Here is a 17,787-nt window from a genome sequence, read left to right on the forward strand (position 1 = left end):
AGGGGTATTGGGAGCTCCTCTTTAAATTTCTTTCTGAATTATTAATATTTTTTGTGGCATGAGGTGGCATGCAAGTTAACACTTAGTGGAACAAACTAAAACAAGAGTGTGCTGCCTGTAGAAGAAGCCTGAAAAGGGGAAATTATGATTAAACCAATTTATGGTTAAAAAGGTAGCAAAAAGTTCCCATCATTACAATGGTAAACAGTAAGCCAAAATAAAATGCCCCAGCATGACCTTGCACCTGTAGGGAACAAATATTGTTTCAAGTAACCACAGCCTTTTTAGATAAGTATTTTAGCAAATGGATTATCACGCATTTGTCTGTACTACGAAAGGTATAAAAGTTAGTTCCTTATGTAATAGGCAAAATGTGGGTTAGCATATAGTGCCTGGCAATCAGCCCTGCAACTAGTCTCATACTGTAAAGCAGTATAAAGACATAGAGGGAAATAAACATGTTTTTAAAAAAATAAAAAATAAGTGTGTTTATATATATTGTGGTAAAGTGTATGGGAGAGTGGTTGATGGGATATATATCTCACCTGGTTTCCTCAGCCAGGCACGGTAGCAAACCCAGGAGCCCTCAGGTGAGGCTTCCTAAGCTCATTACTGGGGAGGAAGCATTAAAAGAGAGGGCTGTTAGGTTTGAAGGGGGGAGGAGAAACTGAGTGAAGGAGCAGCTACAGCCAGCGCTGCAGCCCACCAGGTATGAAGCTTTACTTATGGAAAACCTGTTACTTTGCTTTGTGCCAGACCTTAGGCTTGTAGAGAGGTATCCGGATGTTTAGTTAGAGCCGGACAGGCTTAGAGTTTGTTTTGTTTACAAGGTGCTCTGTGCCTACAGCATCCAAATAAACACGGTTTATGTTTGAAACCTGTGTGAATACTGTCATTGATGCCCCATGCGTGAGCTGTTCCCTACGATATATATATATATATATATATATATATATATATTGAATTATATACAGGGGCGTACCTAGAGTATTTGGCACCTGGGGCGGATCCTGTATGTGGCACCCCCCCCCACACACACACTTTAAAACTGCATAGCTGCTATCGTTATATACTGGGACAGACATTGAAGGTGGTACAGCATAACACCTATCACTATATACTGAGGCAGACATTGACGGGGGTACAGCATTACACCTATCACTATATACTGAGGCAGACATTCACGGGGTAGAGCATAACACCTATCACTATATACTGAGGCAGACAATGACAGTGGTACAGCATATAACCTATCACTATACACTGAGCCAGACATTGACAATAGTGCAGCATAACCCCTATCACTATATACTAAGCCAAACATTGATGTGGTATAGGCCTACCACTTCAGTGTCTGGCTTAGTAGGGATGCACCAAAATGAAAATTCTGGACCGAAACCAAAAATTCTGCATTTACTTGGCCAAAACCGAAAATGACCCCCCCCACGCCATAAAAAAAATCTCACACTTTTATTAAAAGTAAGTAACACATCAAAATTGGACAAAAAAATAAAATAGCTATATATATATATATATATATATATATATATATACACATATATATATATACACATATATATATATATGATTGTCAACAGCTATCATGCCCATGCATACCCAGGTTCTAGCATGTACTGGTTGCCTGGGCATGATAGGAGTGTGACTGCTGTTAGCATTCATATATATATATTAATATTGTTGTTATTATTATTGTTTACATGTGAACTCAGCACTGGAGGCATAGAATCAGACATACAAATCCCGTATTTTCAGATATACAATAATAATGTACGGAAACAGCATTGCAGGTATAGATCAACTAGAAATCACATAAAAACTCAGCAATAAAAGGTATAGATAAAACCCCCTAAATTACAGGCATATATATCAGATTGCACACTCCAAAGCGGGCGTCCACATTGCCCACATAGAACCTGACCAGCACCCAAATTACACACACACATAGGACGTGCCATCTTTGCCCCCAAACAGCCCAGCATGAGTCAGCATTGTTCCCAAACAGCGGAGTGTACGCCATCTTTGTCCCATAAACACGCTACCTGTGCCATCTTTGTCCCATAAACACCCTGCCTGTGCCATTTTTGTCCCATAAACACCCTGCTTATACCATCTTTGCCTTTTTGCCAAATCAACTATACACCTATGATTAACACAAACACTTTTACAGTCACTCACTAATTCACTTTCATTCACACAATCATTAATTCTTTCACACAAATTATTTACACATATTCATCGATGCATTCTCACAAATTCATTAATTCTCTCACTGATTCACACAATTCATCCACACATTAATCCATTCATTTTCTCTCTCTCATTCTGACTCTTTATTTCAATATTCTTGCTACCCTCCATTCTCCCTATCTACCCCTTCTCACTCCCTTCTCCCTATCTACCCCCTATCCCCCCGTCTCACTCCCTTCTCCCTATCTACCCCCTATCCCCCCGTCTCACTCCCTTCTCCCTATCTACCCCCTCCTAACTATCTACCCTTTCCCCCCTTTGAAGTTCACTTACCTTTCAGGAGTCCTGCGGTGGGGGTGCAAGGCTTCTGTCTCCCAGCTCTGCCACTGTATGGAACAGTATAGAGTGATGGGAGTTATGATGTACTTTAGAGAATAATTATATAATGAAAAAGACATTGGAAATGGTACAGCATAACACCCATCACTCTCACACATCTACCAATCCACACTTACCAATCCACAGATTCCACACATACCAAGCCACACATACCAATCCACAGATTCCACACATACCAATCCACAGATTCCACACATACCAATCCACATTTACCAATCCACACATACCAATCCACAGATTCCACGCATACCAATCCACTGTCACTCTCAATGAATTATTTCCTACCTTTCCTCTTTTCTTCTTACAGCAGTCAGCTACTTTTCTTCCTCTTCGCTCCGCTTCTTCTGTCTTCTTCCGGGTTCAGAGGGCACGGACAGCGGTGGGCGCGGCTTCAGTGTTGTACTCAAGGGAGCCGGAGGTCTGTTAAAGACCTCCGATACCGCTCCCTTGCGAGCCTGCTCCTCCAGCGGCAGACATTACTGTCCGTCTCTGGAGGGGTGCCGGCAAGTTGGCACCCCCCTGGTGAGCAGCACCCGGTGCGGACCGCCCCCCAATAGGTACGCTACTGATTATATACAAAAATTAATCCATTGAGTAAAAATGTCATCCACAGAACCTGTTAAAGCAACAAGTCATATGCTACATAGAATATGACAGCAGGTAAGAACTATTCGGCCTTGGTCCGGTCACCATAGTCAGGATAGCTTTATGCCTATCACATATATGTTTACATTCTCTTACTGTATTGGGAGTCTCCCACTTCTGCTGAGAGACTGTTCCATTTCTTTACCACTCAATAAAGTAACATTTCCTTATATTACATCTAAACCCCTGACCCTATGACCTCCTGTTATAGCATTTGTTTCTTCTTTCAAACAAGCTTCCCTCCTGTCCTTTGTTAAATCCTGTTTAAGTATTTAAATGTTTCTTTTACGTTTCCCCTCTCTTCTTCCTCCAAACAATACATTTTAAGATCCCCTAGTCTTTCCTGATAATTTTTGTAGTTCTCCTCTAAACTTTCTTGAGTGTGTCAATATCCTCCTGGAGATGGGGTTTTGAGAAATGTACACAATACTGTCGATGAAGCCTGACTAGAGATCTGTAAAGTGGCCTAACCTCCTCCCACTTCCTGCTACGAATGCATCTCCCTATACAGCTCGGCACCATTCTTGCTTTTTTCCAAAGCTTTGTTGCATTGCCCGTTTACCTTTTAACTCATCGGAAATAATTTCTCCTAAGTCTGTCCCTTCCGTTGTCACAGTGCAACCAATACTATTTTCTGCTGGCATTTGTACACTAACCGCTGTACGGTCTTGCCCACCGTGCTGCAGCTCAGTTTCAGAGTCTTGGAAATCTTCTTATAGCTTAGGCCATCTTTATGTAGAGCAACAATTCTTTTTTTCAGATCACCAGAAAGTTTAACACACCTGCTTCCCATTCACACCTGAGACCTTGTAGCGCTAATGAGTCACATGACAACTGTAACGGCCAGGAATGGTCAGGATCAGTAGCTGAGGATCCACAGTGCAGAACCCAGACACGAACCAGAACAAGCGTCTGGGACAGGGGTACAAGCAGTCTAGAGGACTGCATTGGGAGGCGGGTCCCACTGGGGCTGTGGGCGGTCAGGCACTGTACCTGCGGGTCCCGGTAATCCCGCGCAGTCCCGCAAGGCTGCCTTCTCGCTGCTCCATTACAGTGTCTCCTATCTTGCTCCGCCCAGGAAAAAGGCGGAGTCACGTGATGTGACATAACTTCCTGTGACGCCACCTTGTTCCTGGGCGGAGCAAGAGAAGAGACGCCGTGATGGAACAACTCGAGGGCAGCCTTGCGGGACTGCGCGGGAAATCAGGTAAGGAGACGGGCGTGATTGGCCACAAATGTGGCAGGAGTGGGCGGGATTGGCCACAAATGTGGCGGGAGCGGGCGGGTGCGGAACACCCACATTGCGGGAGCGGGCAGGAGCGGGATTAAAAACAGCGAGAGCGGGTGGTAGCGAGATTAAAAAAGCAATCCCCCGCAGGGCTCTACAGCAGTCCACAAACGAAGCAGAGGTCAAGGATTGGTGAAGTCAGGATAGCCGTGAGACGTAGCCGAGGTTGAGGATTGGTGATGTCAGGATAGCCGTGAGACGTAACCGAGGTAAAGGATTGGTGAAGTCAGGATAGCCGTGAGACATAGCCGAGGTCGGAACCAGAACAAACGGGGTAACTGAAAAGCACGAGCCCAGAGAACAAGCAATGAATCTCTTTGACAGGCAGCTAGTGGACAACTTAGGAGCCCTAAAATAGACCCCAGGCAGATAACCCCGCCCCAAGCCAAGTGCACAAATAGACGGAGAAATGGTCTGCACATGCGTATACTGCCACAGGAGTAAATGGGTCCACTAAGTGGCGCTTGTGTAAACCGGTATTCAATGCAAATGAATAAAAGAGAAAACAATGATGGTGTAGTAGTTAAGACCTGATAATCTTATGTCTGGTATATATATGCACTCACAATATATCTGTGCAGGTCTAAGTTCAATGTACAGCCACTCAGCAGTCCGTGTGTGGGGTATATATATGAGGAAAAAGCAGAACGACATAAAAAACACAATGGTGTAATAGCGTTTATGCGTTCTGGCACGCATAACAACAGTTATGACTGGTGTTTCAAGCGTGTAGAAGCTAGTTATCGTCTTATCGTTATGTTGCCTCCAATTTTCCTCAGTTGTCAGTAGCCACGAATGGTGTATAGCCAGAGGGTAAAAGAAAACTTTTCTACCCGAGGTATATGTAAAGAAAATTATTTCTTTACATAGGTAGATCACTTTATAGGTTCAAAAACAGGCCTCACATGTACAATAAAACACTTTATAAACTGTACATCAAAAACTGTCTATCTATTAGAATGTGGATGTGGCCTTCAATATGTAGGCAGAACGATTAGACCCCTGAAGGAAAGGATCTTGGAGCATGTGGGCAATATTAGGAACAATAACATAAAACACAGTGTACCCAGACACTGTAATGCATGTCCAAAATTTTCAATTGAAACCCTAAGAATAATTGGTATTGATTGGGTTCCCCCCAATTGGAGAGGGGGAAACACGATAGAAACTGAATGGATTTTTAAATTAAAAACATTTATAAAGGGAGGCCTTAATATGGAGCTTGACATTTTAGCACACATTTGAAAAAGTTAAAATTAGATGTCTTAGCACAGATTTGAAAAAGATAAAAAAATATATATATATATATATATATATATATATATATATATTTCTATAAAAATCAGCCCTCCATGGCATATATCTATGTTTGATACAACTAACCAATCTACTAGGAACCGTTTAGTTCCTTTTTCCTATTTATATATAAAGAGATGACATAATAAAATAACACAAAGGTGCAAACCACTTGAGATGCAAGAATTAATTTTATTCACAAATATCATATATGTCTGCTGAAAAATCAATCCAAATAGACTTAGTTTTTTGAAATCAAGTTATGAATAGTGAGGTTTAATATACACAACGTCATTGATAAAATGATTAGATAAGACCTTCCCCTTCTGTCAAAACTATTTTCCACATTTTCGGTCTTGTTTTTTCACTTGATTATGTTCTCCATCGGGGGTCCATTCATTGATGATATGTTGCCCTATAGTGTTACTAGAACATTTTCACATTCTTTTTCGGTTCTTCTTCGGTTCTTCTTTTTCGTTTTTCCTCCCCACTTCCGGGGATACACTGTGGGGTTGCTCTGTTGTGTCACATGTCCTATGGGATGATGTTTTACCAAATATTATTACACCTATTATCCACGCACCGGGTATGTTTAAACATACAAACGGTTATGGTTGTATACTCCGATCTTAACGTTTTCTCTTTTATCCGCACATAGAAACTTACCTGGAAGCCCTTTGACATAGGAGAAGAGATCCACGGAGGATCAGGATAGGCGTAACCGGGTCGATTAGACGCGCTGACGTCAGACGCATACACGTCGGAAGAAGAAGATGGCGCCGCCCACACAGATAAGAAGCTGACGGAGAAGACAAGAAAACACTCCTGAGGAAGCCTCTTTTTGGCGAAACCGAGGAATCGAGGAATACGGATAGAGCTCTTTTTTAAACTGACTTTTTATTTACTTTTACTTTTATTTGATTTTAAAGCGTAACACGCTTATTGTATTTTATTTATATTCAGCTGGGAACGAGCTCAGAATAAATCTTCTTTACATATACCTCGGGTAGAAAAGTTTTCTTTTACCCTCTGGCTATACACCATTCGTGGCTACTTGACAACTGAGGAAAATTGGAGGCAAGTTTTATTGTAAGACGATAACTAGCTTCTACACACTTGAAACACCAGTCATAACTGTAAGTGTACATCCATCCTGGCGTGCCAGAACGCATAAACGCTATTACACCATTGTGTTTTTTATGTCGTTCTGCTTTTTCCTCATATATATACCTCACACACGGACTGCTGAGTGGTTGTACATTGAACTTAGACCTGCACCAGACATAAGATCATTGGGTCTTAACTACTACACCATCATTGTTTTCTCTTTTATTCATTTGCATTGAATACCGGTTTACACAAGCGCCCGTTAGTGGACCAATTTATCATTTCAACACTAGGAGTGTGATGTTACGGGTTGCAGCTGGGTATCCGGTGAAAAAAAGAAATATATACTCTTTATCCTTGTGACACCCCTTTTACACTGGTTTTCACATATTTTTGTCTCCACAGGAGTAAATGGTCGGCTATCATTGGAGTGGCTTGCGCAAGGTCCGATGGCATCTGCGGGAGGCTGCTGCAGCCATAGCAGTCACGGGTAAGGTGGTTACAACACCAGGGAGGGGAAATGGCTAATTAGGCCAATTTAGACATAGTTACATAGTTCATAAGGTTGAAAAAAGACCTAAGTTCAACCCTTCTACCTAACCTTCCTATTCTTGATCCAAAAGAAGGCAAAAAAACCCTAATTAAGCTACTTCGAATTCTGCCATCAGGGGAAAAAAATTCCTTCTTGACTCCAAGAGGCAATCGGATTTCTCCTTGGATCAAGAAGCTTTAAAATATTAATGTTATTCTATTTATATCCCTGTATGTCATGCCTTTCTAAGAAAATATCAAGGCCCCTTTTGAAGGTATCTAATGTATTGGATAACACCACCTCCCTTGGAAGCGAATTCCATACCTTTTATTGTCCTCACTGTAAAGAATCCCTTCCTTTGTCGTCTATGAAACCTGCTCTTCCAGTCTTTGTACATTTCTGTTAATGAACAGGTCACTGAAGAGCTCTTTATATTGGCCCTGCATATACCGTATTGGCTCGAATATAGGCCGCACCCGAATATAGGCCGAATGCTGCCACTCTGTCCCGAAGATATGCCCCCCTCGAAATATGCTGCCACTCTATCCCCCCCGAGATATGCTGCCACTCTGCCCCCAAGATGTGCCCCCCTGAGATATGCTGCCACTATACCCCCCGAGATATGCTGCCATTCTGTCCCCAAGATGATTTCCCTTGCCGGGACTCCCCCCGTGGAGTGCTACCGGTGAACATCTGCACGATGCGCTTAGACAACCTCCCGTGTCGGCACTCCCCCCGTGGGAACTGCATGTCCCAGGTGTCGGACGCTAGACCCCGAATAAAGACTTAAAGTGGGGGGAAAAAGTGCGGCCTATATTCGGGCAAATACAGTATTTTTATAATATTATCATATCCCCTCTGAGACTCCGTTTTTCTAGCGTATATAATTTTAACTTTTTTAGTCTCTCTTCATAACTAGTATCTCCCAATCCCCTTATTAATTTTGTAGCCCTCCTTTGCACTTTTTCTAATTCCATAATGTCCTTTTTAAGGACCGGTGCCCAGAATTGTACCGCATATTCAAGGTGAGGTCTTACCAATGACCTGTGAAGAGGTAGGATAATATCCTCCTCCCTTGAATTAATACCTCTTTTTATGCATGCCAAAACCTTATTGGCCCTCGCAGCTGCTTGCTGGCATTGCGCACTGTTGTCAAGTCTGTTGTCAACCGTTATTCCTAAATCCTTCTCATTGGTAGTTTCCCCCATGGATATTCCATTTAAAGAATAGGTTGCATTTTTATTATTTTTACCATAATGCATAACTTTGCATTTCTCTATATTGAACCTCATCAACGACTTGCATGCCCAGTCCCCAACTCTGTCTAAATCTTCCTGCAAAGAAGAAACATCAAGATTAGTCTGAATTATCCGGCCTAATTTTGTGTCATCATCAAAAACTGTGACATGGCTCTCGATGCAGCTTGGGAGATAATTTATAAATAAATTAAAAAGAAGAGGACCGAGGACAGACCCCTGAGACACTCCACTTAATACCTGCGTACAGGCTGAGAAACATCCATTCACAACAACCCTCTGCATTCTATCTTTTAGCCAATTTCTGATCCACATACAGACATTTGCCCCTAAGCCTATTTCTGTTAATTTATAGAGTAGCCTTAGGGGTGTACTCACTTTTGTTGCCAAGATTTAGACATTAATGGCTGTGTGTTGAGTTACTTTTAAGGGAACAGCAAATTTACATTGATATACAGGCTGTACACTCACTACTTTACATTGTAACAGAGTGTCATTTCTTCAGTGTTCATCACATACACAGACATACATATCTGGTGCTGGCTGCCGCTTACACTGAGCTTAGTGTAAAGGAGGGGCTACCAGGAGAGGCTTCTAAACGCTCAGCCAATCAGGAGAGACTTTCCTTATTGCCTGAGACCTCCTTCACTTAGAATTTTCATTTCAGGACAATGCATTGTCCCGGATTGAGGCTTCCCGGGACCCAAGAATTACAGTCCCATAGCGGGACTGTCCCAGGCAATCCAGGACATGTGGTCACCCTACCTTCATAGTGTGTCCCAAAATGGCAGAAATAAAATGTGGCCATTCTAATGTGTCACCACATGTTGCAGTTTAGCCCTTTCTGTAGCTATACTGATCCCACCATTCCTTTCACAACATCTCAAACTTAAACCCTGTTTTCAAGTGTAAACCTACTTTTCCAAAGTTTAGTGTTATAAAATATGAGATCATATCTTACCTGTATACAACTCTGTGTCTGTATATTCATCTACTTTTTTGTGATGCAAGATATAATCTGAAACCTTAGTTCCAACAGGCACTTGAATGTCCAGCCATTCCACAGCTACTACTGTGCTTGATGGCTCCATGTTTGGAGAGAGATGAAACCTGCAGAGATAGTTGATTATCAATATTAACATGGAGAGAAAGGCTGCAGTCTTTTACTGTTGGTAAAATATTTAGATACTTACGTTGGAGGAGGGAATGGGCTACAATTTGGAAATCCATTCTCATCAAATGCGTTTAAATCACATCGACACCAGTCTTCAATTACTTCTCCTTTTCCAGAGCACCAATATAAGCTCATAAAAGCTCTTTTAAAGGCCTAAGCAATGTAAATTAGAATTAATCAGAGAAAAACACATTTTGTGGATGATTATGCAAACATTTTTTTTTACTATTAAAGATATTGTTATTTCTAGGGATGCACCAAAATAAAAATTCTGGACCGAAGCCGAAAATGACCCCCCCCACACCTTTTTAAAAAAAATAATAAACCACACTTTTATTAAAAGTAACACACCAAAATTGGACAAAGAAAATGCAATAACAATATATATATATATGCAATAATATATATATAATTGTTAACAGCAATCACACTATTATCATGCCCAGGCATACCCATATTCCAGCATGTACTGGCTGACTTAGCATGATAGGAGTGTGATTGCTGTTAACAATCATATAATTAATATTGTTATTGAATTTTTCTGTCCAATTTTGGTGTGTTACTTACCGTATTTGCTCGATTATAAGACAAGGTTTTTTTCAGAAAAATACCCCTCGTCTTATAATCAAGGTCATCATCTAATCAGACCTCAAAAAAATGTCCGCTGGGGCCAGGCTGCTTACCGGTGCTTTGGTCACGAGCAGCGTCTCTTGTACTAGCAGCAGGAGAACAGGAAGCCAGCAGAGTCGTCACATGACTCTGCCCCCCTCCTTCTTCCTCTGGGGGCGGGGCCAGAGAAGTTGCTCGCACACCCGGGCCTCTGCAGAAGTCTGCGAGTGAGAGATCTGCAGTTCCGGTAAGGGGGTGCGGGAGGGGTTATGACATACTTATGTGTGATTAATGGAATGAATGAGTATTTAAATGTTTGTAAATGAGTGTGTCTGTGTGATAGCATGGATGTGTAAGGGGGGTAGCATGGCATATGGAGGCTGTAATCACACATCCCCAGGTTCCGGCATGTACTGGCTGCCTGGGCTTGATAGGAGTGTGATTGCTGTTAGCTGATTATATATATTATACCTCCAGAAATGCCTTTTAACCCCCTATATGCCACTCTGCACCATGATATGTCTTTTAACCCCCATATGCCAGAGTGGCATATAGGGATATAAGCCATATCATGGGGCAGAGGGGCATATAGGGGGTTAAAAGGCATATCATGGGGCACAGTGGCATACAGGAGGGTATAAGACATTTCTGAAGGCAGAGTGGCATATAGATGGTTAAAAGGCACATCATGGGGCAGAATGGCAAATAGGAGGTATAAGGCATTTCTGGGGGCAGAGTGGCAAGCCTGGGGACAGATGTGCAACAGGGGGGCAGGTTTGCAAATAAAAGGAAATAAAAACAAAAAAATATTTTTCCTCATAGCTTTTATTAAATATGAAAAAATAATTTACATGAATTAATATTTACTAGTAAAACTTTTTTTCCTATAGGGTAGTCTTATATTCAGGCTTTTTCTTTTTTTCCTAAATTAATATTTAGATTTTGGGGGGTCGTCTTATAATCGAGCAAATACTGTACTTTTATTAAAAGTGTGTTTAACACACCAAAATTGGACAAAAAAAAATCAATAACTATTATATATAATGATTGCTAACAGCAGTCGCACTCCTTTAGGAGAGGGCCTTTACGAGGAGGAAGGGATCGTGCCTCTACTGTGGTCAACTGGATCATGTGCTGAAATCTTGTCCCACCCGTCCACTTCCACCGAATTCCTTAAAGCTAAACCGCTGATTCCTATACTTCTGTCATGGGGCAAGACTTCTACTCAGACACTGGCTCTAATCCATTTGGGGGCCTATTCATAGACCATGGGTCTCAATCGTTATTAAAAACGCAGTCCCAATTCCTTTGATTACAGAACTATTTGACCACCTTAAGGGAGCCACGGTCTTTACTAAGCTTGATTTGAGGGGGCATACAACCTCGTGTTCAACACCAGGAGCGGAGCATTATTAATATCATAATGGCCTTTCTATCTTTGCAATGATGCTGCGGTTTTCCAAGAAACGGCCTCTGAGATATGTTGCAGCAATGCATGGTCGTTTATCTCGATGATATTCTCATACATTCCACGTCTTTAGAAAACCACCATGCAATGTCTTTGGAGTACTACAAAAACTGAGAGAGAATAACCTGTTTTGCAAATTAGAAAAATGCAAATTTCACTGCAAACAGGTTACTACAAGAAATTAACTCCTAATTTCTCCTCCTTGGTCAAACCCCTCTTCGTCATGACCAGAAATGAAGGCGACCCTCCGCAATGGTCCCCAGATAGTATCAAGGCTTTTGAAAACCTCAAAGCCTCCTTCACTGCAGCGCCGGTACTGGCACACCCTAAACTGATGTTACTCTTCATTCTAGAAGTTGATGACGGGCGTCCTCCTGTCTCAACGTCCTACCACATGCATCCATGTGATTACACACAGACGTTAAGCCCAGAAGAGTGCAATTATGAGATAGGAGATCGAGAACTCCTAGCCATCATCCTAGCTCTCAAAGAATGGAGGCATCTTCTAGAGGGCACATCAGTAACAATTAACTGATATTAAAAGACCACAAGAACTTGACATACCTATCTGAGGCAAAACGCCCATCACCAAGACAGGCCAGATGGGCTCTATTCCTGTCAAGATTTAATTATGTCATCTCGTACCTTCCTGGTACCAAGAATATAGGGGCTGATATCCCAACAGTTGTCCTCCTTATTGTATCTTGGCCACAATTTGGACCAGTCCAGCCTCTTCTTTGGATGAGGCGATCCCGTCTGCCCAAACCAACGCTCATCCCGAAAATCCCTGTGGTACTTGCTTTGTGCTCAAACACCTTTGCGCTAAACTTCTCCACACGTACCATGCTACCAAGGCCACTGGGCATCAATTAATATGATTTAACTTCCACTGAGCCTGCTCCAACCTATTCCCAGTGGAGAAAGACCTTAGACTCATCTCTCCATGGATTTTATTGTGGACCTTCCCTTTTCCCCAGGACATTACGGTCATACTCATGATCGTTGACCGGTTTTCCAAAATGTCCCACTGCATTCTGCTTAAAATATTACCTAGCTCTAAGGAGCTTGCATCTAGGAGCCTAACAGAACCCCCATAGATGTGACCTCTGGTGCTTCCTAGGGTGGTTCCTGTTAAAAGCCTGGATCCTAGTGAGGGTGTGGATGTTGGTGACAAGTTCCTATGATCGCTCCTCGGTACCGTAATTTTTCCAATGCACCAAATACTGAAGACGTCCTTGACCTTGTACTCATCGGAACATTGGACAAAGACAGGAGGAGGTTGAGGCCTGTTAGGATTGGTGTCAAAGACATGTGTCTTGAGCATTACCATGTATTCGAAGTGGCTGTACCTGATTCAGAATGCGGTTTTCCATTTGTCATCTTTGCGTATGCGTATGCGAACAAGGTTATGGGCACCCAAAAGGTCAAGGTGTATATTTGAGCATCACAAAGGCCACCCATCTGTTCAGGTGTGAGGTTATCAGTATCAGAGGGTCCCAAATGTGGCCTTTTACCCCCCAAACAACCCATGCATGGGGCGTATCACTGTACTTGAGAAATGTTGCTGAACACATATTGGGGTGCTTTGTGACAGTGACATATACCAGGACCTATAAATTCATGCCTAAAGCAAAATGTGTGTGGAAAACAAAAAAGGGAAAAAATGACTACCACAATGTTTGACAAAGACTGGTGGTAGAATTAGTGCATGGAAAGAGTTAAAATACCAGCATCTGAAATACCCTCGGATGTCTATAGTCTTCAAACATATATGTTCTGATAGGGTAAATTGCACTGACTAACTTCAAAGATGTTCCAAATAGCACATGGGGGCAGAATTACCAGATTTGTCCCGCTGTCCGCGGGAACGCCCCAGACGTCATGGGGACCTCCCACTGGCATCAGGAGACCTCCCACTGGCGTCAGGGAACCTCCCATCGACATCAGTGGGAACTCCCACCGACAAAAGGGGACAGTCCTGGCCGGATCCTGCAAGGGAAGGCTCCGGGTAGCCGGAGCCTAGAAGTTCCCGGGTATGTGTCACTAACCGGGTGAACAGGTCAGATAGGAGCTCAGGTGCAGGGGATACTTGATGGCTGTACTTGATGGCTTGGGGTTGTTCCAGACAGGCGCAGGAAAAAACCACAGACAGAATATGCAGTTAATATCTGTATTGCAGATGATGGTAAAACAACATATATATATATATATATATATATATATATATATATGGAAAGTCTCTTGGCTGGAAGCCCGCTGGCGGGGCGCACGGATAGTAGCCCTCTGGATGGGACGCACATGGCAGGTTGCCCTCTGGATGGGGCGCACATGGCAGGTAGCCCTCTGGATGGGGCGCACACGGCATGTAGCCCTCTGGATGGGGCGCACACGGCAGGTAAGCCCACTTTGAGGGCACACAGCAGATATCCCACTTGCAGGGCACTCAGCTTTGGAGTCCACTTACTTGGCACTCAGCTTTGGAGTCCACTTGTGGGGCGCTGGCCGCAACTCAGGAGCAGATCAGGAATCAAAACAGGAACAGATCGGGAATCAAAACAGGAACAAATCAGGAACCAAAACAGGAACAGATCAGGAAGCAAAACTGGCAGTCCTATAACATTAATGGCAAGGCCCAGACTGAAGGGCTGGGCAGGTTTATAAAGGTAGTGGAATCCAGGTAATAAGGTGCAGCTAGACATGATAATCAAGTCTGAGTACTTCAGAGTGGCAAGGGCGGCCACTAGTGGTTGGTAACAGAAAATGAGCAGCACAGAGTGAAGATAATTCCAGACTGCAAAGGGTGTACGTTACAGTATGCTTGTGTGGGTTCAGTAAATGAGAAAGAAGAAAATATGAACACTGTAGAAATGTTAAAACAGCCATTGTCACAAAGGGTCTAAAAAATAAAATCAGCCATTGTCACAAAGGAGTTAAATGAAAAATCTGTATTTCCTCAGACCAACAGAAGGTGCAGTTTAAAAATTATTCTGTGGAGAAAAATTATTTCTATGGAGAAATTTTGATAATAGGAAATAGCACAGACAGACTATGCACTGTATGTTTTTTTATTTCTTGCTAATTCTTACAATTGTCTGGGTTTCTGAATAACTTTAGTTAAAGACCCCAGACTTTTGGGAACAAGAGTTTGAACTATATTTGTTTTCTGGTTAAAATAGCTCATTACCTGGCAACTTCAGCTTTCACAGCTTATCCATCTTGACTTCGACACTTCCTTATGGACCAACTACGTGATGTCCACCCCTAGAGGCGGAAAACCGGGAGCTTCCTCTGCGATGCCTGACTTTTTTTCAGAAGGTGAGGGCCTTGAGGGCATGGATGAAACAGGGCCTAGCACGTGCAGTGACATCACGGATCTTAACACTTGCATACTGTCAAGCAGGAACTACAGTCTGACCTTAAAGCGGGTCTCCTGGCTATATCGGCCGACCTTACCGCCCTGGCCAATAGAACTGTCCGCCTAGAACAAGCGGTTGACGACCTTACTGCTACTGCTAGCGGGACAGAGAAGTGGATATGGTCCGTTTAGGAGCCACGTGTGCGGATCTTCAGGATGCCATGGAGGATTTAGGTAATCGCTCCAGATGCTCTAACCTGCGGATCCGGGGTGTCCCAGAATTCTTGGTTGATGTACGGTCGTTTATCCACCGCTACCTGTGGCAGCTTTTACCTGACCTATCGGAAGCTGAGTTACATCTATGGCGTCTCATATGAGCCAGCTCTATTCTCCACACCAGGAGATCGCCGGGCTACGACAGGCCAGTCTCCCCATGACGGACAGCTAAGTGATCCCATTTAGTTTTATTCTTTTGGGGGGCTTCTAGTGTACTTTGATTGCATCTACCTACTAGATTTGCCATCTCTGTTGTGTTCCCGATGGGTCTCGGAGACTGTGTCGCACTTTTGTTTTTTTTCTTTATTACCGTTATTATTATTTTGTTATTTAGTTGGTGTTGCCCCCTTCATAAGTTTGCATTACACTTCATTACGTGTTCGCTATTTCTGTTAGGATAATGCTTTCCCTATGAATATGTACTGCATCTTGTTTTTTTCTAACTCAACATTTATTACCCCCTCCTCTTCACTATGTGCTGTTTCCGATATATTAGCAACGCCTATTTGCAAATATATTGCCCCCCTTTGCATATTTCTGGCTACAATATTTAGTAACCCTGGGAGATATTTCCCCTATAGTTACATCACTGCTGATACACACGTACATTTAAAAAAAATATATTTTATGCACATATATCCACAAAGAATACGCTTCCCCATGCAATTGGCGCTTTGGACTTCCGAGCATCTCTTGGTTGCCTGTCACACATATTTCCACACAGTATTTCACTATATGACCACCAATTCCGCTATGTTAGCGTGGCTTCCAAGGATGTTTCCAGGTTTGATGTCGTCACGTTTCCGGGTTTGATGTCATCACGTTCAGCATGGGGGGGTCGAGTTGCTGGTGCAATCTCATGAACGCCTCTCTCTTGCGACAGGATGGCATCCATTCCCTGGTTCTACGTCCTGCTATGTCAAACAAACCCAATCCAGATGGTAGAAAAAAGTCAACCACAGCAGCATTGGAATAGAGGACTTAGCAGCATCAGGGTGGAGAACCCAGAGGGGAAATCAAAGAAAGTGTCTGTCTCTGTATTGATCTTTTTCTCTGACCCAGGAGCTAGCACATACAAAACAAAGATCACCGGTTCAGAAGAATATATATATAAATAAAATATTTAAAATGAACATAATTAAGTTCCTCATTGATCCGGATATCTTTCTTTAATAGAGCTTATTGGTCTATATATATATATATATATATATATATATATATCGGTATGTTTTAAGTAAGGTTGATCAAATAGAAGACATATAATAGAAACAAAGCTTTTTAAAAGTCTTCTATACAGAGGATACGGTAAAGGTACACACAAGATTATATGTGAGTGCAATGGACAATATAAAGGACAAGTTGCTTAAGTCTTCAACGAGACAGAGTGAAAAAGCACCCATAAATTTAAATGGAAGTGCTATGTGCAAAAGTGAAGGAGCAAAGATATCCCCTGAAAAGGTAAGTGCAAATATATATATATATATATATATATTTTTTTTTTTTAAATATTAATTCATAAAAGCTAGGATATCGACGTCAAACCCGGAAACATCCACCATTGTCACGACCCAGGTAAGCAGGTCGGGTAGGAGCCCAGTAGCAGGGGATACAAAGGGTTCAGTTTGTACCCCACGATGCATGACGGTAAGTGGGGTGGTACGGACAGGCGCAATAAAACACAGTACAAACAGAATACATGGAAAGGTACTGTATTGATATAGGTGATATGACCAGCAAGTAAAGGCAGAAAGTCTCTAGGCAGGATGCCCACTGGCAGGGCTGACGGATACGGAGGCCCACTGGATGGGCTGATGGCAGGAAGCCCACTGGCCGGGCTGACGGGTATGGAGGCCCACTGGCAGGGCTGGCGGCAGGAAGCCCACTGGCAGGGCTGACGGGTACGGAGGCCCACTGGCAGGGCTGACGGGTATGGAGGCCCACTGGCAGGGCTCAGGTACAGGCAGGTAGCTCAGGTACAGGCAGGTAGCTCAGGTACAGGCAGGTAGCTCCGGTACAGGCAGGTAGCTCCGGTACAGGCAGGTAGCTCCGGTACAGGCAGGGTTCAGGTACAAGGCCAAAGCAGAGCGGTCATAACACTACAATGCAAAGGCCCTGACTGCAGGGCTAGGCAGGCTTATAAAGGCTGAGATAATTAGGTAGCAAGGTGCACCTGG

At 43.0% G+C, this 17,787-nt stretch overlaps 1 protein-coding gene across 1 annotated transcript in view; it reads right to left on the reverse strand.

Moving 5' to 3' along the window:
* The window catches only part of LOC149287625 (astrotactin-2-like), a 782,689-nt gene that overhangs the window by 291,244 nt on the left and 473,658 nt on the right, over positions 1–17,787 (reverse strand). Inside the window, exons 19-20 of the mRNA XM_089492656.1 lie at positions 9,925–10,058; positions 9,693–9,841 (exon numbers count right to left, since the gene is read on the reverse strand). Coding sequence (XP_089348782.1) covers positions 9,693–9,841; positions 9,925–10,058 — 283 coding nt within the window. The remainder of the gene's footprint in view (positions 1–9,692; positions 9,842–9,924; positions 10,059–17,787) is intronic.

This window comes from Sceloporus occidentalis, unplaced genomic scaffold, assembly GCF_023333645.1.
Source record: "Sceloporus occidentalis isolate IW3139 unplaced genomic scaffold, rSceOcc1.0.p SCAF_58, whole genome shotgun sequence".
NCBI lineage: Eukaryota > Metazoa > Chordata > Lepidosauria > Squamata > Phrynosomatidae > Sceloporus > Sceloporus occidentalis.